The 20,306-nt window shown below is 50.1% G+C and overlaps 1 protein-coding gene across 1 annotated transcript; it reads left to right on the top strand.

Annotated features, from left to right (window-relative positions):
- Positions 1–2,648: 2,648 nt before the first annotated feature.
- Positions 2,649–18,423, top strand: PCDH12 (protocadherin 12). Its single transcript, XM_054488358.2, has 4 exons — positions 2,649–5,879; positions 9,257–9,354; positions 11,277–11,428; positions 15,053–18,423. The coding sequence occupies exons 1-4, from the start codon at positions 3,000–3,002 to the stop codon at positions 15,472–15,474; spliced, it is 3,552 nt and encodes a 1,183-aa protein (XP_054344333.1). The 5' UTR covers positions 2,649–2,999; the 3' UTR covers positions 15,475–18,423.
- Positions 18,424–20,306: the final 1,883 nt, after the last annotated feature.

Raw genomic sequence — 20,306 nt, 5'->3', positions numbered from 1 at the left:
CAGCTAGGCTCCCTGTCTCTTCTCTGTTCCCTTCCAAGCCATTTTCCAGGGTGCAGCCAAAAGGCCTTTCTGGAGGGCACATCTGTGTGATCTTGGGCAAGTTACCTAACGCTCTGTGCTCAGCATCTTCAATGTGATGGCATGGCTGTGAGTGTGTCATGAGAGGATGTAGGTAAAGCACTTAGGACAAGGCCTGGCATGTGGTCGCTGTTCTCATTATCCTGCGTTGAGCTTTTCAGAAGCACTCCATGACCTTCAGGACAAGGTCTAAATTCTTAGCCATGGGAACCCAGGCCACTGCATCATCTGAGGACCCCTGCTTATGTCCCCCGCCCAACCTTCCTCCCTACGCTACTGCACTGACCTTGCAGCACAGCCAGGAGCCAGCCTGCCCACCTTGGGGCCTTTGCCCATTTTGCCCCTGCCACCAGCTTTGCCTCTCTCCTGCCTATTCAACTTCCTCGGGCTCACTCCTCCAGGTCCGTCAGGATTCAGCGTGTGCCCTCCATGAGGAGCCTCCCGGACCCCCAGGCCTGATTCCAGAGCCATTCTACTGGCCTCTCGCCTTTCATTTTCCCTGCCCCTACCTGCGACTGTCAGCCCCTTGCCTTGTTCACTGTCAGATACACAGGGGGATGATTGCGGGGTGGGCAGTGAGGCTGTTATGTGGGCTGCCAGCAGGCGGCAATGGGCACCCTTGTGTCCCTGAGCTCCCAGGGGCTCCTAGTAGCTTAGGCAGCACCTTGCCCACACCAAGCTTAGGGAGATCTGAGAAATGGGATTCCTGCCAAAGAGGCAAAGAAAAAAGTCAAGGGACAAATGCAAGGCCATCTTTGCCATTTGCATATGAGGCATAAAACTTGGAAGATAATAAATAGCAAAATCATAGTCCCTATGTGCTGAGTGCTTTCTCTGAGCCAGGCCCTGTGCTGAGTCCTTACCCCACCTTGTGAGATCGATGACAGCCCTCAGAGAAGGAAACAGAGGCTGGGAGAGGTTAAGTCCCTTGTGCAGTGTCTCAGAGCTTGTGAGTGGCCTGTCTGTCTCCAGGGCCATGCTGTAGGAGGTGGCCCTGGATTCAGGCCCCTTGCTATGGTTTAATGGGTTTCAGTGAAATAGTTGGGAAACCTCAGGAGTGGGATATGGAGTTAAAGGAAAGAAAAGCCAGAGAGAAAGGGAAGGAGTGCAGGTGACTGTCCCTTAGCCACCCCAGTCCTGATGACCACAGGCCTCCATGCCAATAAGCCCTGACTAGTGCCACTTGGGTCCAAACACGGCATCTCTGGCCCCAAGGGCTTAGTAGCAAACACCCATCTAGGGAAGCTGGTCTTCATTCTCATCACCTCAAATGCTTCATGAGCCTCAGGGATCAACCTTGAAGTGGGTATAAGGCTGGGAGAATGTTGGGGGCAGCAAATTGAAGGGCACAATGAGAAGAAATAAGGCCACCTCAAAGCTCACCCAAGCAAACTGCACATTCACCTCCTTCCTTCCTGAATTTCACCTTATGAGGAGGTGAGTGGGAGGGAGGGCATCCCTTAAAACATCTAAAAGGAGAGTTGGGGGCAGCAAAGGAGTTGTGCTTCACGGGACTCTTATAAACAGAACTGGGGAGAGAAGAATTGGAGGAAGGGGGAAAGACATAGATGAAAGGGAGGGGAAGGTGTGGGAGAGGGAAATGTATAAAAGCTTCCAAGAGGAGTGGGAGGCTGGGGGTTCCCCAGACAGAGACTCAGGCTGGACCAGATGCAGAGAACAATGGACTTCAAGGCTGGAGGGGGGCAGAAGGGAAGCGGGAGGAGAGCCACACAGTCAAGTTGCACAGGTTCTTGCAGCTTCTGGAATCAAGACCATAGGCACCCTCATAGGTCCAGTGTGGGCAGGGACTGCCCCAGGGCCAACCCAAGATCCAGAGGTAGCCATAGGGTGTGACAAGTTGTGCAGATTACAACAGTCACCCCTTGCAATAACGTCACTGCCTGTGACTCGGGGCCAGGCCCAGGCCAAAGCCCTTCATACATCATTTCATTTAATCCTCACAGTTTCCTGCTGAAAGGGCTACTATTCTTACTCCCATCCCCACTCTACAGATGAGGTAATGGAGGCCCAGAGAAGTTAAGTGACTTGTCCCAGATGACACAGCTGGTAAGTTGCAAAGTCAGAATTTGAACTCAGGCAGTTTAGCTCTGATGGCTGCTCTGTTAATCTCAGCTGCTTTCCAGTGAGACAAAAATGGGTGATCAGGGCAGAGTCAAGACAGAGAGGTAAACAAGACTGGGAAAAAGACAGGAATGAGAGGGGAACAATGGGGGAAAAGATAGGAACAAAGGGAGTTGGGGAAGGGGAGAGAAACAGGAAACATGACTTGCCCGGGAGGGGCATCAGTCCACGTGCAAGCAGGTGGAGGCTCAAGTTTTCTGCTCACTTGGTGATGCAGAGGCTCCCTTTCCCTCAGCAGCCGCCTTGGTGCGTGGACAGCAGCTTCCCATCTGGCCTGTCCCCGGAGCCCCGGCCTCATCCTCCTCAGCGGCAGACCACTTAGCTTCACAGGAAATGCTCTTTCTCTAATTGGCATTGAAACTCACAGCCCTCCCTTTTCCTGTAGGTGGGGTTTCCATAGGAAAAAGCTGCTTCTCTGTTTCCCCAGCCTAGCAACTGTTTGGAAGTCAGAGTCCCACATCCTGCTCAACTGGGTCAGGTCCCTCTTAAACCAGCTCTTGTCCATCATCTGCTGAAGTGGACCAACTAGTTCCCCAGTAGGGGGTCTCCCCTGGCAATTCTTGATTGGCGTTTGGACATCTCAGATCGCTTCCAATGAAGATGGCCTTGCCTTGGGGTCCTGCTTGTTCCATCATCATCTAACTATGGGACAAGGTTGTGCCAGCAGGTCTGGGGGAAGGAGGACGGGGCTGATCAAGGCATCCAGGAAACACTGGAGGACTTGTCCAGCCTTGAAAGAACTCTAGCGGTTTCTGAATCTAGCCCACTTGGCGGTAAGCATGATGCAACTTCTGCAACTTCTGCTGGGGCTTTTGGGGCCAGGTGGCTACTTATTTCTTTTAGGGGATTGTCAGGAGGTGACCACTCTCACGGTGAAATACCAAGTGTCAGAGGAAGTGCCATCTGGCACAGTGATCGGGAAGCTGTCCCAGGAACTGGGCCGGGAGGAGAGGCGGAGGCAAGCTGGGGCTGCCTTCCAGGTGTTACAGCTGCCTCAGGCGCTCCCCATTCAGGTGGACTCTGAGGAAGGCTTGCTCAGCACAGGCAGGCGGCTGGATCGAGAGCAGCTATGCCGACAGTGGGATCCCTGCCTGGTTTCCTTTGATGTGCTTGCCACAGGGGATTTGGCTCTGATCCACGTGGAGATCCAAGTGCTGGACATCAATGACCACCAGCCACGGTTTCCCAAAGGCGAGCAGGAGCTGGAAATCTCTGAGAGCGCCTCTCTGCGCACCCGGATCCCCCTGGACAGAGCTCTTGACCCAGACACAGGCCCTAACACCCTGCACACCTACACTCTGTCTCCCAGTGAGCACTTTGCCTTGGATGTCATTGTGGGCCCTGATGAGACCAAACACGCAGAACTCATAGTGGTGAAGGAGCTGGACAGGGAAATCCATTCATCTTTTGATCTGGTGTTAACTGCCTATGACAATGGGAACCCCCCCAAGTCAGGCACCAGCTTGGTCAAGGTCAGCGTCTTGGACTCCAATGACAATAGCCCTGTGTTTGCTGAGAGTTCACTGGCACTAGAAATCCAAGAAGATGCTGCCCCTGGTATGCTTCTCATAAAACTGACCGCCACAGACCCTGACCAAGGCCCCAATGGGGAGGTGGAGTTCTTCCTCAGTAAGCACATGCCTCCAGAGGTGCTGGACACCTTCAGTATTGATGCCAAGACAGGCCAGGTCATTCTGCGTCGACCTCTAGACTATGAAAAGAACCCTGCCTACGAGGTGGATGTCCAGGCAAGGGACCTGGGTCCCAATCCTATCCCAGCCCATTGCAAAGTTCTCATCAAGGTTCTGGATGTCAATGACAACATCCCAAGCATCCATGTCACATGGGCCTCCCAGCCATCACTGGTGTCAGAAGCTCTTCCCAAGGACAGTTTTATTGCTCTTGTCATGGCAGACGACTTGGATTCAGGAAACAATGGTTTGGTCCACTGTTGGCTGAGCCAAGAGCTGGGCCACTTCAGGCTGAAAAGAACTAATGGCAACACATACATGTTGCTAACCAATGCCACACTGGACAGAGAGCAGTGGCCCAAATATACCCTCACTCTGTTAGCCCAAGACCAAGGACTCCAGCCCTTATCAGCCAAGAAACAGCTCAGCATTCAGATCAGTGACATCAACGACAATGCACCTGTGTTTGAGAAAAGCAGGTATGAAGTCTCCACGCGGGAAAACAACTTACCCTCTCTTCACCTCATTACCATCAAGGCTCATGATGCAGACTTGGGCATTAATGGAAAAGTCTCATACCGCATCCAGGACTCCCCAGTTGCTCACTTAGTAGCTATTGACTCCAACACAGGAGAGGTCACTGCTCAGAGGTCACTGAACTATGAAGAGATGGCCGGCTTTGAGTTCCAGGTGATCGCAGAGGACAGCGGGCAACCCATGCTTGCATCCAGTGTCTCTGTGTGGGTCAGCCTCTTGGATGCCAATGATAATGCCCCAGAGGTGGTCCAGCCTGTGCTCAGCGATGGAAAAGCCAGCCTCTCCGTGCTTGTGAATGCCTCCACAGGCCACTTGCTGGTGCCCATCGAGACTCCCAATGGCTTGGGTCCAGCAGGCACTGACACACCTCCACTGGCCCCTCACAGCTCCCGGCCATTCCTTTTGACAACCATCGTGGCAAGAGATGCAGACTCGGGGGCAAATGGAGAACCCCTCTACAGCATCCGCAGTGGAAATGAAGCCCACCTCTTCATCCTCAACCCCCATGAGGGGCAGCTGTCCGTCAACGTCACCAATGCCAGCAGCCTCATTGGGAGTGAGTGGGAGCTGGAGATAGTAGTAGAGGACCAGGGAAGCCCCCCCTTACAGACCCGAGCCCTGTTGAGGGTCATGTTTGTCACCAGTGTGGACCACCTGAGGGACTCAGCCCGCAAGCCTGGGGCCTTGAGCATGTCGATGCTGACGGTGATCTGCCTGGCTGTACTGCTGGGCATCTTCGGGTTGATTCTGGCTTTGTTCATGTCCATCTGCCGGACAGAGAAGAAGGACAACAGGGCCTACAACTGTCGGGAGGCCGAGTCCACCTACCGCCAGCAGCCCAAGAGGCCCCAGAAACACATTCAGAAGGCGGACATCCACCTCGTGCCTGTGCTCAGGGGTCAGGCAGGTGAGCCTTGTGAAGTCGGGCAGTCCCACAAAGACGTGGACAAGGAGGCGATGATGGAAGCAGGCTGGGACCCCTGCCTACAGGCCCCCTTCCACCTCACCCCGACCCTGTACAGGACACTGCGTAATCAAGGCAACCAGGGAGCACCGACAGAGAGCCGAGAGGTGCTGCAAGACACGGTCAACCTCCTTTTCAACCATCCCAGGCAGAGGAACGCCTCCCGGGAGAACCTGAACCTTCCCGAGCCCCAGCCTGCCACAGGCCAGCCACGTTCCAGGCCTCTGAAGGTTGCAGGCAGCCCCACAGGGAGGCTGGCTGGAGACCAGGGCAGTGAGGAGGCCCCACAGAGCCCACCAGCTTCCTCTGCAACCCTGAGACGGCAGCGACATCTCAATGGCAAAGTGTCCCCTGAGAAAGAATCAGGGCCCCGTCAGATCCTGCGGAGCCTGGTCCGGCTGTCTGTGGCTGCCTTCGCCGAGCGGAACCCCGTGGAGGAGCTCACTGTGGATTCTCCTCCTGTTCAGGTACCTGGGGCATGGGCAGCTCTTTCTCTGGTCACTCCTGGGCCACCAAAAACAGAATCAGACACCCCTATAACCTGCACAGTCCTCATGTTTCTTCCTTAGGCTCACCTGGCACTTTCTGATGCTTTGGGTAGCAATGGTTCAGGGCACAGCTTTGTGATCGGCTGAACTCAGCTGTGTGATCCTAGGCAAATTCCTTACTGTCTCTGGGCCTTAGTTGTCTTATCTGTAAATTAGAAATGATAGTAAGAGTGTCTACCTTGTAGAGTTGTCCAGAGGATTTGATCAATTAATTCCTATAAGGCATTTATGGTGCCTCACAAGTAGACACACAGCAAAGGTAGTGATTAAGAGTATAAGCTTTGAGCAAGGTTGCCTGGGTTCAAGTCCTGGCTCCACTTCTTCCTAGCTCTGAACCACAGGGGAAGTTAATGTCTCTGTTGAAGATGCCTATGTTAACAGCACCCATCTTCTAGGTTTGCTTGAAAATAAAATGAGTGAATGCTCTTAATGCCTGTAGAACAGTGTCCATCTGACATGTAGTCAGTACTCAGCAACTTATCACTATTACTTCCTCAAAGCACTTCTCCATCTCCACTCTTTGCCTGCCTTCATCTCATCTGGGCAACCTCCCTATGAAGAAGGCCAGCATAGGCAGCATTGCACCCAAACCCAGGTGCTGCAAATAATTTGTCTGAGACCCCAGAGCTTTCTGGCTGGGCCTGCAGGATGGGGCAGTGGAAATAACCTTAGAACTTTGCAGTTAGGCAGACTGGAGTTCAGATTTCAACACAGCCACTTAGCAGCTGGGCAACCTTGTACATGTCCTTCAACATCTGAGCCTCATTTTCCTCATCTATAAAATGGGGATTATGAGACCAAACTTACCCTGTGTCTGCCTCCTTAGAGTGTGAGGGCTAAATGGGATGATGAGTAACAAAATGTCTAAGGACCTGGGATTTTCTAGACACAAGTGGGGAAACCTTTCCAGGGATGATGCTTGATCTCACACCCATATCTGCTTCTGTGAACCTCAGATATTTTCACTGTGCCAGGCTGCCCGCCCAAGGCACACTTCTGTTTGGCCAGGCCATCAGCTCAGGTTTCCTGTGAAGCAAAACACAGTTTCCTTCCCTTATTCCCTCCTCAGGAAGCCACCTGGAGATGGCCCAGCTGTTCTCTTAGGAATCTTGCCCTGGGATCGGTGCAGACCCAGAGGTTGCCGGAGCCAACCATTCATTTATCCTTCCATTCATCCATCCATTTATCAGGTGCTTTTTGGATAAACTCTGTGCTGAACACTGTGCTGGCTGCTGGTAGACAGGACAACAGAGAATAGGCCCTGCGGGTGACCCCGCTGAGGTGACAGAAAGAAAGGTGCCCATTTGGGATCAACTTGAGGGTAAGAGGCAACTTGCCCAATGCTCATATCTTTCCAGCAGCACATAGAGTCAGATCTGAGTGTAAATTCTAGCCTTCCCACTAATTTCTGTGTAGCCCCTGTGAGCCTCCAATTCCACCTCTGCAAAATGGCCATAATGGTATCTCTTCGTTTAGGCTGTTGTAAGAATTAAATGAGATTATATACCACTGGACAATCATTGTTTATCATGGGATTTATTAATAAGCTCATTTAAACCTCGTAACCCACCATATGACCTGGGTCTCATTAATATGCACTTTTTTTACTGTTGAGGAAACTGAGTAATTTTCTCAGAATGCTTAATTCCTCAAGGCCACACTGATGGGAACTGGGGCAGGGACACATTTAGGATTTAAACCTGAGTCTGACTGATTTGAGTCTGTGCTGTAAATGTGAAGTGACCCTGAATGACAGTGCTCAGCATAGGGCTTGGCATGTAGAGAGTCATGTCATGAAATGGCAGCTGTCACTTGAGCAAAGGGTGGCAGGTATCTTAGGAGGGCTTCTGGGCCTGGGCTGGGAGGTGGGATCTTCCCTGAGGCAGGCAATAAGACCCTGAGTCTCCCAAGTCACAGTGAAACTCCAGTCCTGGCCATCTCCTCTTCCAACTCTCCTCTGAGGTTGACACTTCCTACCTCAAGCTGCACGGAGGGGCATGGTGGACCTCCTAAGGGAGGAATGGGGTTGGATCCAGGAGGTGGAAGCAGTGTTTCTAGGAATAACAGTCCAAACTCCTTGCTTTTGCAGAGGATTTTTAACTTTTTCAAACCATTTAATCCTGACAACACTGAGAAGTAGGTTGTGTGGGTATTTCTAGCCCCCTATTAGAGATGAGGAAACTGAGGTCTGAGGAGGTCTAAAAACCTGTCTAATGCTATACAATAAGCTACAAATGGCCTTGAACTAGAACTCTGCCTCCCAGGACTTGATCTGTTGCCTCTCCCTCCCAGTGGCCTGTAGGGTCTGGCCCTGATATCTCACCCATCCCCTACTCCATTCTCCAGTCTTTGTGAAACTCTACCTTCTCTTCCAGCCTTTCAGCGTGCAGTGCTTCTGCCTGAAAACCTCCCCACCCCTTACCCAGATCTTTATTCTCTTCCCACTTGCCAAACTCCTATGGAGCCTTTGGGTCTCAGCAGAGGTGCCTGGCATGTGGTATGAACTCAGTAACATCTGTTGAAATGAATGAATTAACTTAATCCAGTACCACCCCCCTGCTTCCTCCCTGCTCCAAGTTGGGCTAGGGGCCCTCTGCTCCCACAGAGCCCCCACTCTTGCCCTACGCCTAGAGGCAACCCCTGTGGTAAACACTCTTCGCTGCCCTGATCTCCAGCCAGCCTCCCTGTGGGGCTGCCTGCAACCTTCACATCCTGACAGATGTGACCATGCTGAGGGCAGCAGCTGGGTCTCCTTCTCCTTATTACTCCCATAGCAACCAACCTGCCTGGCACTTATTAAGTACTTGTTGAATGAATGAAAAGATGAATAAATGAGTAATTCAATGACACCATTTTGCCTTCTCTACAACATAGTCTTACATCTGGTCAACAAAAATTGGCCGAATGTCCAAATACTGCTAAAGGGGAACATAACTCTTCAAGATAATCTTTATCAAAGTAACAACAAATTGATGGTCAGGAAATGCCTTTTTCACCCCTATCTCTCAGAGTCCACCAGGCGCAGGACACTCAGAGGAATGAGTATGAGGACCCCCAGAGGGTCCTCTTGCTCTCCTTCAGACACTCAGGTCCTGGGGTGACACGACAGAGCAGGGGACCTGCCCGCCCAGGTCCCTGTCTCTGTCACTGGGCACCATCCCCCATCTGATCACACAAACATCTGAAGCCAGAGGAAAGACTATAAAAAGAAAGCACCGGCATTGAGGGAAACATCCGGCGAGGAAGTGTGCTGAGTCGGAATTGTGTGGAGTCAACAGATTTTTCCTGTCTTGTAGCAAATCTCCCAGCTGCTGTCCTTGCTGCATCAGGGCCAATTCCAGCCCAAACCAAACCACCGAGGAAATAAGTACTTGGCCAAGCCAGGAGGCAGCAGGTAAGCAGCACGTAGCCCCCACAAGGCCCCTACTGGCTGCCCCTCATCTCTGCAGCCTCTGTGAGTGAGGAAGGGTGAGCATATGCCAGACACTGGTCCCCTGGGAGGGTGCAGCAGACAGCATCCATCCTCCCACCCTGGGAGGCTTGGTTGTGGGGTAACTGTATTGATAGTATTTACAGGACCTAGAAGTCCTGTAGGACTAACTAGCTGTATTGATAAATACTATCAATACAGTAGTCACCAAGGAAATGACTTCATCCCTGAGACTGTATTTGTCCCGATTACAGAGGTGCTGTAAATTGCCTTTATATCTGTAACTGTCACCTCTCTTTCCCTTGACCCATAAACATAATATGAAGGCTCCCCACTAAAGACATGGCTGTGTGGGCGTGTCCCTTTGGGCAATCCTAGAATTGAAGAGACCTTAAGAGAACATCAAATCCAACTTCTTGTTATGGATGGAGAAACTGAGGCTCTGAGTAGTTTGATTCAAACCAGCTATGTAAACTTGAGCAAGTGAGATAACCTCTCAGGACCTTGGTTTCCCCATCCGTAAAACAGAAGCCATCCCATTTCCCTTGTGGTAATGGGGTGAGGATTTCATGATCAATTGTATTCTAAGCCCATAGCCCAGCAACTGACACATAGTAGGTGGATGCACAATGCTACCTCCTTTCCCCTTGAAGCAATTTTGCTAAAGGTCATGTAACAAGTGAGTGGCAAGGCTGGGACCAGTTCTCAGAGTTCCTGACTCCTGCATCAGTGCTCTTGCCCTGACAACTTACAGCTTCTTTTTACAAGGATGCTGAGAGGTAGTGTACTGCAGGGGTGAGTCCACACACTCCAGAGTCACACTGGCCTGGATTTGAATTCTTGCTTTATCTCTTAATCTATGGGGACCTTGGGAAACCTGCAAAATCTTCACAAGTCTTGGTTTTCTCATTTGTACAATGGGGTGATTAAAGAGAGCCCCTTACAGGTGTGGAAGGTTTGAAGGAGACGGTGCATGGACCTTGCATCGCATGAGGCCTGACTCAGACTCACTGCTCAAAAACATTAGTTGTCATTATCACCCACACACTTGCCATCTCCCTGCTCATTTCTTCACGGCAGCAGAAATGGCTACAGGGGAAAAAACCAAACAAACAGAAGGACTCCTATGCCTTAAAACCCCTCAGGGAGCCTTCCCACCTGCTGGGATGAGGGTCCAGGCCTGTCCCCAAGTGTCTATGGGAGAGAGGGACCAGGATGGAGACAGCAGGAGACTGGGGTGCAGGTAGCAGATTCTGAGCAGCTTTAGGCTGCCTCACTCCAGCTGCACCCTCCATAGGTCTGCTCTTCTGGCCTAGGATTTGGCCTAAAGTAGGGAGGAAGGAATGTTCAGTCACTCATTAAGTATTGATTCAGCACCCACTGTGTGCCACACCCTGTTCTGAACATCAGTGAGGAAGCAGGGAATGAGACAGGCAAAAATCCCAGCCTTGCTGGAGCTCTTCTCCTACGGATGGATGGACGGCTGCACTGGCTCCACTGAGGTTTACTAAACTCCTCCTGTGTGCCAGGCAACGCCTAGGCATGGGAGGGGCAATGAGAATGATATCAATGAACTCATCTTCACTTCTGTCTGCTGAGTGCTTACAATGTGCCAGGCTCTGTGGTAGGCCCCTTTACCTACAACATCTCATTTTACCCTCACAACACCCCGTGAGGTGGGTGTTATTTATTACTCCCATTTTACAAATGAGGAAACAGAGTAAGAGGAGGGCGGGAATCACATGATCCAGGTTGGTCTGACTCTAGAGGCCAGGCTGTGTATCCAGTTCCCTATACGGGTAAATGAATGCAAACATGAATGGGCATGAATGAATGAATCTATACGGGAATGTCCCTACCCATGGACTGGTTGGTTTCTTTTGCAGGAGTGCAATCCCAGACACAGATGGCCCAAGTGCAAGGGCTGGAGGCCAGACAGACCCAGAACAAGAGGAAGGGCCTTTGGATCCTGAAGAGGACCTCTCTGTGAAGCAACTGCTAGAAGAAGAGCTGTCAAGTCTGCTGGACCCCAGCACAGGTAGGGACCCCCTAGAGTCACCTTACTTCTGCCCCATGGTGTCCAGGCTTCAGAGTTCTGCTCCAATCCACTGCAGGGAAAAGCCATTCTGTTTCCGTGGAGGAACATCAGCAACATTTAACTTCCCTTGCACCCTTGCAGCCTCAGAAAGTATTTTAAAGACCGGGTTCTACTTTGATTTTTTTTTTTTTTTTAGACAGGGTCTTGCTCTGTCACCCAGGCTGGAGTACAGTGGCATGATCACAGCGTGATCACAGCTCACTGCAGCATTGACCTCCTGGGCTCAGGTGATCCTCCCACCTTAGCCCCCCAAGTAGCTGGGACTACAGGTGAGCACCACTACCACATCTCGCTAATTTTTTATTTATTTATTTTTTTGTAGGGATGGGGATTCACCTGTTGCCCAGGCTGGTCTCCAACTCCTGGGCTCAAGCAATCCACCCACCTCAGCCTCCCAAAGTGCTGGCATTAGAGGCATGAGCCACCTGTAATCAAAGCCAAAGTAGGCACCTGGCCTACGTTGATTATTCATTTTAAAAATCATTGTACGAATAGTGAACATGCCAGGCACTGGGGAAGCATCTTATGTACATGATCTCATTTAAGCCTCCAACCAATCCCCTCAAGTAGATAATTATTACCTCGAATTTACAGATGAGCAAACCGAGGCTCAAAAAAATCAAGTAGCCTTCCCAGTCACCCAGCTCACCAGTGATCGAAGGGGTGCCAAACCCTGAGCCAGCCTGTCCTCTATGGACTTCTTACCACTCATTTGCGTTTGGTATGTTTCAATACCCTTTCACCCTGGGAACCAGGTCAACTCTTTAATATGCTAACAATTGCAATGAAAACAGAAAGATTTTTTTGCAGAGAAATAATTAGCTTTGACAATAAATACATAATGTGAACTTGAATTCAAGAATCTGCTAGCGCCCCCCGCGCCTGCTGTGGACAATGGTCAGCCTCCTTTGGTAACACACCCCACGGCGGACCATCCCTGTGCTGTGGTTTTCTATCTATGTAGTTAACACTGTTTCTCATGTGCTCCATCTGGCTGCAGACACACTGAAGGTACGGCAGGGACTTCTCTTTCCTTGGTTAAAAAAATATTGCTGACGCTTATTGGGCACTTTCTATGTGCTAGGCCCTGTTCTAAGTACCTCATGAGGAAATCTTATGAGATAGGGGCTATTCATTATCTCCATTTCATAAAGGAAAAATGTGAGGGTCAGGGGTGTTTGATAATTTGCCCAAGGTTGTGCAGCTCGTGGATGGTTATTAACACAGGCAGTGTGGCTCTAAATTTTAGAGCTGTGTTGTTCAATGAGGTAGTCACTAGCCACATGTGGCTATTTAAATTTAAGTGAATTAAAATTATATAAAATAAAATATTCTGTTCTGCCATACTGGCCATATTTCAAGCGCTCAATAGCTATGTATGGTTGGGGGATATAGCTTTGGATTCTATGTCTATTGGTCAGCTCTGGCTGGAACCTGTGGGGTCAGTTCCCACACGGTCCTGCTTGTCCACAGCACAAAGGGTACTGAACACAGGGGCACTGTAAGGAGCTGGGGGTAAGGAAAGAGGAGGGGCAGAAAAGCCTTTGCTGCTCACAGGCTGGACTGCCATGGGGAGACTGGGATCTTGCTGCTTCAGATCTGCTTCAGATTGCTTCAGATTTGCTGCATCAGATTCAGATTGCCCCACTTGAGAATGTGACCATGATAATGTTTTACTGGTTGCATGAACTCACTGAACGTCACAACAACTCCACAAGATAAGTACTACTGTCTCACCACTTCCTAAGAGGAAACGGGAGCTTAGAGAGGTTAAGCCATTTTCCCAAGGTCACACACACTGCCCCTAAGCGGCAAAGCTGGGAAATCAAACCCGGGTTGGCCCAGTGCCCACCTGCAGCTAGAACTGGTGGGTGATACTGGGTGAATTCAGCATCACTTTTCAGCTGTTCTCATATGCCCCAGTGATTTTCTCATTCCAAGCTTCACTCCTTCTGAAGTTCTCTGACCCGTGTAAAAGGAAAGGTCTGATTCTATAACACCAAGAGTTCCATCCAACCTTATAGCCTCAGAGTCTCAAGAAACTAAGGTTTGCATTTCCCAAATGTTGAAGGTTAATATTTATGTTCATTCAATCATTCAACAAACATTCACTAAGTCCCAGGCATGGGGTTAAACCCAAGGATCCAGTAGGGCAGGAGCCCAACACTGTCTCACAACCTGCACAGTCCAGAATGCAGGACAGAGATTCATTTATCAGTTCAATAAATGACTACACGTACTTTGGAATAACTTTTTCAAATTACATAAGTAGTATTTGGTTAATATAGAAAAACATAGATAAACAAAAAGAGAATGGATTGCTTCTGCCCAGAGGTAATTTCAGTTAACATTTTGACATATCTCCTTCCAGTCTTTTATTCTGTGCGCAGATTTTAAAGTAACTCACCTTAGGCAAACATTAGATAAATGTTAAGTAGATGTTGTGCTTTTTTTTTTTTTTTAATTTTTTTAAGACACTGTTTCTTAACTACAAGACTTATAATTTCTTTCCTCTGGCTTGGTCTCTACCATCAGGCCTGGGACTGGTTTCTTGAGACAGGATTTTCTGATAAAGGGATGGGAAAAGAAGTGTGACTGTGGCATTGCAAATGTAGGGGCCAGTTTTTTGAATCCCCAGCCACCAGGCTGACTTGCCACTGCCACTACCCCAGTCCCTCTCCTGGGACAGCCCTTGGACAGGCAGCCCCTCCCCAGCCTGACTCTAGGCCAGGGTTCCAGCAGCTTAAGAGATGATGTTGAGGAGGATTTGAGGATCTGGGGCCAGGTGGTAACACTGCAGACCTTAGGTAGCCTGGGAATTCCAGAGGCCCCAGCTGGGCACCTGTAGTATCCAGGGGGAGGAAGGGCCAGCTCTTCAGAGAGAGGGTAGGGTGGTGCCATCATAGGGAGGCTTCAAAGTCATCAGACCTGGCATTGAATTGAGGTTTGGTTGCCTAGCAGATGTGTGACTTAACTTCTTTCAGCTTCAGTTTCCTCATCCATCAAATGGGGATAATACTCTTGACCTCAAAGGTTTGTGTGGAAGTTAAATGAAATAATTATGTAAATTGCTCATCCCATAAGTACCTAATATGTGGTCCCTGTTATTACGGATGGGAACAAAAAGCAGCGCCAAGTCAGGAACTCCAGCCTTGGCTAAGAAAGGGGATTTTCCCTCCATCCTCAGCTAGTGGAGCCCCGAGGGGAGAAGGCGCCCTGAGGAGTAAAAATCCTGGATGAAATATAAAAGACACTGAGACTGGAAACACACGCCCAGATTGGGAAATTCTTCAGAAAAAGGCAAATTTCTACTTCTAGGCCTTCTCCTCCTCCTGCTGCTTCCCCACTTGGTTCGCCCGGGTGTGTCAGTCGACTGCTTTCCTACCCAGGGAGCTTCCCTGTCAGGGCCTCTTCCTTCCTGTCCCTGTCTGGCCACTCTGTCTGTCCCCCGCCATTTCCCTTCCCTCCTTTGTCCACTGCCCTTGCCCTGCCCATTGCCCCACCCTCACCCGCCTGGCCCTTCCCAGAGCCTGGCCCTCACTGTGTCCCCTCCTTCCCCCACAGGTCTGGCCCTGGATCGGCTGAGTGCCCCTGACCCGGCCTGGATGGCGAGACTGTCTTTGCCCCTCACCACCAACTACCGTGACAATGTGATCTCCCCGGATGCTGCAGCCACAGAGGAGCCGAGGACCTTCCAGACGTTCGGCAAGGCAGAGGCACCGGAGCTGAGCCCAACAGGCACGAGGCTGGCCAGCACCTTTGTCTCGGAGATGAGCTCACTGCTGGAGATGCTGCTGGAACAGCGCTCCAGCATGCCTGTGGAGGCCGCCTCCGAGGCGCTGCGGCGGCTCTCAGTCTGCGGGAGGACCCTCAGTCTAGACTTGGCCACCAGTGCGGCCTCAGGCATGAAAGTGCAAGGGGACCCAGGTGGAAAGACGGGGACTGAGGGCAGGAGCAGAGGCAGCAGCAGCAGCAGGTGCCTGTGAACATACCTCGGACGCCTCTGGATCCAAGAACCAGGGGCCTGAGGATCTGTGGACATGAGCTGGTTTCTAAAATCTTGTAACTCACTAGCTAGTGGCGGCCTGAGAACTTTAGGGTGACTGATGCTACCCCCACAGAGGAGGCAGGAGCCCCAGGACTAACAGCTAACTGATCAAAGCAGCCCCCTGTAAGCAGCTCTGAGTCTTTTGGAGGACAGGGACGGTTTGTGGCTGAGATAAGTGTTTCCTGGCAAAACATATGTGGAGCACAAAGGGTCAGTCCTCTGGCAGAACAGATGCCATGGAGTATCACAAGCAGGAAAGGATGGCCTTCTTGGGTAGCAGGAGTCGGGGGCTGTACCCTGGGGTGCCAGGAAATGCTGTCTGACCTACCAATAAAGGAAAAGCAGTGATTCATTCTCCTGTTTGCACCTGTCAAGAGGGAGAAGGGAAGAATAATAGAGTGAGGGTTATTTGTCATCCAATCCCTGGCAAGACTGTCACACTGGGCCTGGACAGGAGTGGGGCACCTTGGTACACAGTAACAGGTACACAAATAGCAGACATGTGTGCTCTTAACCCTGTTCCCCTGTCACTGTTACCAACTAATCTGCTTCTCAGCTGCAAAATTAGAGCTAAGAAAGCACAACTATTTATAAAGCATTTACATGAGCCAGGCACCAGGCTTTACAGTAGGATTTAATTAGATTTTCCAACAATCCTGGGAGGGAGGTATTATTAACCCCATTTCACAGACATGGATATGGGGCTTGGAGAGGTCAAGTGGCTTTCCCAAGATCAAGCAGGGAGTAGAGCCAGAGCCAGGATTTGGACCCAGGCTGGCCCAACACCAAAACCCATGCCTTCAACCTTGACACCAGCTTGCCAACCAAGGAGAGGAGAAGGAAAGGCCCTGGAGGTGAGCTGTTGGCAGCAGTGAACTTGCCCGAGCTCCCTCGGGAAACACTGTCGAAAGAAACATTTCCAAAGCCATGCAGGCCCGCACCTCTCTACATTCCCAAGCACAAGGCGAAAGGAACTTGGATCTGAACTGATGCAGGCCCCTGTTCTTTCCCAACAAGTAGCTCTTCAAGTGCGGATGTCATCTTTCCCAACCCCATTTGTGGGTAAACCTTCCTCTGTCATTGCAGGTTCAGGCTTGTGAATCCCAGAGGACACTGTGTGAACTGGGTCTATGAAATCGGCACTGACAGCAGCCAGCCTTCCAGGGGATGGGGGAGGGAAGAAATAGCAGATATTTTCCCAAGGTTCAGCTTTATAATTTCCTTGGAAATTTCCGAGCAGCCAATCAGCTAGCTGCTAAATAGTGTGGGTCTCTCCTGGACACTGCAGGCAAAAGTTCCTCTATCTGCTCCTCTTTTTGTCCTTTCTTGGAGCTCAGTGCTCATGTTCACTGTTCACAGAAATGGGCCAATCACACTCCCAACTAGGGATAATGGGCATCATACATACTTGGAATACAGTGTGGTATCATTATTCTATTTTACAGATGAAGAAAATGAGGCTCCCCAAAGTTATGAGTTTCAGGGGCAGAGTTTCTCCTCACCTCACTCTAGGCCAGAGTGATCTACTTACAGAATCTGTGATTTTCAGCTGGATCACAGAACTGTTGGGTTCTGTGGGCCAGTGAGAGAAGCTGGGGGAAACCAAGCAGGCAGGCAGGGCCTCCAGCCTGACCAGCCAGGTGCCTGCCACAAAGCAACACTTGATGAATACCTGTTGAATGGATGTATGAATGAATAAATGTGTCAATGAATGCTTCAGAGGCCCCTTTTATCCATATTGGAGCTCCAGGTAGGACTTCATTAGAAAGAAAGATTCTGTTATGTAAAAGCAAAGTCTGAGAACCACAGTACTGGAGTAGACCATGGTGACCTCCCAGTTACCAGCAGATTTTCAGTGCAGAGCAGATGCTGGGAGGGTAGAGAGAAGAGAGTGGACAGGGGGAGGTGACCTGAGGAAGCTGGAACTATAGCTGGCAACTGGATCACTAGACACATGGGACCATTGCATCATTCTAGTTCAAAAGCCCTAAATCTGTACTCCTTGGGCCCCCTGAATACTAGGCAAAACTTTGTGTCTAGGCTTTTTTTTAGGCAGAAGATACAAAATTCTCATCAGATTCTCAGAGGAAACCTTGACCTTTAAAAGGTTACGCAGCATTGCTTTAAGATACTATCTAAACATCCACAGACATGGGCAATTGTCATAAGGAGTCTGAACTTTATCTATTTCAACTCTTCATTTTATAGCCAAGAATATAGAAAGAAATGGCAGATGACTTGCCCAAGGCCACCTGGCAGGTTTGTGGGGGACAGCTTTCCAAATTAAGACACTTAACTGAGTGCTTGCTCAAATCAGGATTTGGATCTGGGATTTAGTATGGTGGTCTTTTTAATACATCAAGGATTCTTAATCTGACGTCCTTGGTTGGACTTCAGGATCTATGAACCTGCTGAACTGCATGCAAAATTGGGAGGATATGCATTTTTTCTATGGAAAGAAGTAGGTGCTTAGATCAGATTCTCGAAGAGATTTCGGGCCCAATTAAGATTACGAAGCACTACAATCCTCTAGGTCAGCCCTCAGCCCTGCCTTCCCTGCAGAACCTGGAGAACTCATGGGTAGAGCTGCTCCTGTTCTGAACTTTGATCAGAATGGGGGTGTATGTACGTGAGGGACAGTGTTCTCTCCCGCACCATGTATCCCCTCCTGATGAGCTGATACCAGCACCTTTCCCAATAACAAGCTCAGAGTGAGACCGTATCTATCTATGGTGACAGAACTGGGTGTGTTGAACAGGAAGGTTACAGAAACTTCTTGACATCAGCCAAGATGTCAAAGCTGAGACTTTGGACATACTCAAAACAGTTTCCACCAAGATGGGCTCTGTCTCCTGGGAGACTGAGGGAGCAGGCGAGCCAGCAAGCACTGTTACATGTCGTCTTAATTTGGAAAGCATAGAGGGACATTTTTTAAATCAATAGTCAGCCGTTCTCCAGCACCAGGAGTGCAATGCAGTGCTCACTCAGAGTCTGGGGGCAGCTCAGAGATTGACAGGCAGCTGCCTTGTCTGTCACCCAACTTCAGTTTGGTAGTTCATTGACCCTGCCTCTTCTCTGGCTGAAATAAGAGTGAGTGGCAACCACTACCTTTGAAACTCTGGAGAGAACCAAATCCCAAAAAAGAGAGGACAGGAGGAGGGAGAGGCTTGGCCTGGCACATAGTGTGTACCTAGAAAATAGATAAGCATTTTCTAGCTCCTACTAAATTTTGGGTACAATGTGGGAGGAGTAGGACATGATCAGAAACACTCATGCAAGAAACATTTTGTGTTTATTGAACAATTACTAAGTGCCAGAAGTAGCACAGGAAACTGTGTGTGTGTGTGTGTGTGTGTGTGTGTGTGTGTGTGTGTGTGTGTGTGTGTGTGTGTGTGTGTGTGTATAGGCGGCAAGTGGGGGCAATACAGAATTATTCATTCAAGTTATTTAAAATTATTCATTCAAATCACTTAAAGTACCTACTATGTGCTGGGTAGGCTTGGTGCTGGGCATTGAGTGGGTGGAGTTGAGTATAATCACTCACTTATTTGTTGAATGTATATTTACTGAACATCTGAGTGCCCCACACTATATTAGCACTAATGATATAGTGAACCAAATAGCCTTGTTCCCATCATAGTGTCAGGACTCCCTGAAAACAGCATCTCTGGATAGGGAAACTGAGGCAGTAGAGCTTCCCACAGAGGTCTCATTGGTGAGGGCGCCGGGCTTTAACCCAGCATCCTGACCCAGGCTGGCCCTGCTGATGGGAGGCACCTCCCTCTCGTCCTCTCACACTTCCTCTGGGGCACTGATGATGAGTCATTAATAACAGAATTTTAATGGCAAAAGCACAGCAGTCCCCAGCTCTGCCAATGAAGCCCATCCCCCTGGGGCTGGATCAAGACCGCAGTGACTGAACAGCCAAGGATTTTTGGTCCCTTGACAACACCTTTCTCATGACTCTGCCATCTTTCCCTTTCCACATGAGAGGCCCTTCCTTTTTAAATTGGAGAGCTTAAAAATATCCTACCCCCAACCTTTGGCACCCCAGATTCAATCAGTATTTAGCTCAGTAGTGACTGAGTGGGAGGGAGAGCCACTCAGGGAGGGCTGCATCTGGCCTTCACCACAGGATGCCCAGTGGCCAGACTGTGAACCAGCCCTCGGCCCCAGCTATGGCTAGAAGGAAGTAGTCAGAAAATCCAAAATGACCACAGACGGGAGGAGGCTGGGGAGTGGGGCTCCACAGGGAGGGCACACAGTGACATTTCACGCAGAGGGTGCCCCAGGAAGGCTCAAAAGCAATCTGTAGGGAAACGGGCTCTGGGCTCAACTCAGTGAGGGAAAACATTGGGTTAACCAAGTTCTTTACTGGAGAACTTCTTGGAACCTCAAATATGCTGATGTGTATTGTGAATCTATAAAAAGGGGACGTCTGGTGCAGCGTTTCCCAAACTTATTTAACCACAGAAACCTTTTTTTGTTTGTTTTTTGGCAGAGAGCTTAGTGCACTGCACAGCTTAAAACCCTGAGCTTGAAACCTCAGGTTTCCTACCCTGCACGGGGCCTTGCACTCAGTGCTGGGGACATTGGAATACAAAGAACAAGGACCCTGCTCCCAAGGAGTGCCATCTATGGAAGGTGGCCATGTGCAGGGTCCAAAAGTGGTGAGCCAGTGTGCAGGGCAGCCCTAAAAAGGAGGCAGGGAGCAGGCGAGGAGCTGGAGCTAGAGGATGCTTGGGCTCCCCAGGTGAAAGGGAGGTGCTA

The sequence above is a fragment of the Pongo pygmaeus genome, chromosome 4 (genome assembly GCF_028885625.2).
Source record: "Pongo pygmaeus isolate AG05252 chromosome 4, NHGRI_mPonPyg2-v2.0_pri, whole genome shotgun sequence".
In the NCBI taxonomy this organism is placed as follows: Eukaryota; Metazoa; Chordata; class Mammalia; order Primates; family Hominidae; genus Pongo; species Pongo pygmaeus.
This window is presented reverse-complemented; position numbering and strand designations above follow the sequence as displayed.

Excerpts from the sequence above, each read along its gene's own strand:
- PCDH12 (XM_054488358.2), top strand. The coding sequence starts at position 3,000 with ATGATGCAACTTCTGCAACTTCTGCTGGGGCTTTTGGGGCCAGGTGGC. Across the intron at positions 5,880-9,256 it reads TGGATTCTCCTCCTGTTCAG|CAAATCTCCCAGCTGCTGTC; the intron begins GTACCTGGGGCA and ends CCTGTCTTGTAG. Across the intron at positions 11,429-15,052 it reads TCTGCTGGACCCCAGCACAG|GTCTGGCCCTGGATCGGCTG; the intron begins GTAGGGACCCCC and ends CTTCCCCCACAG.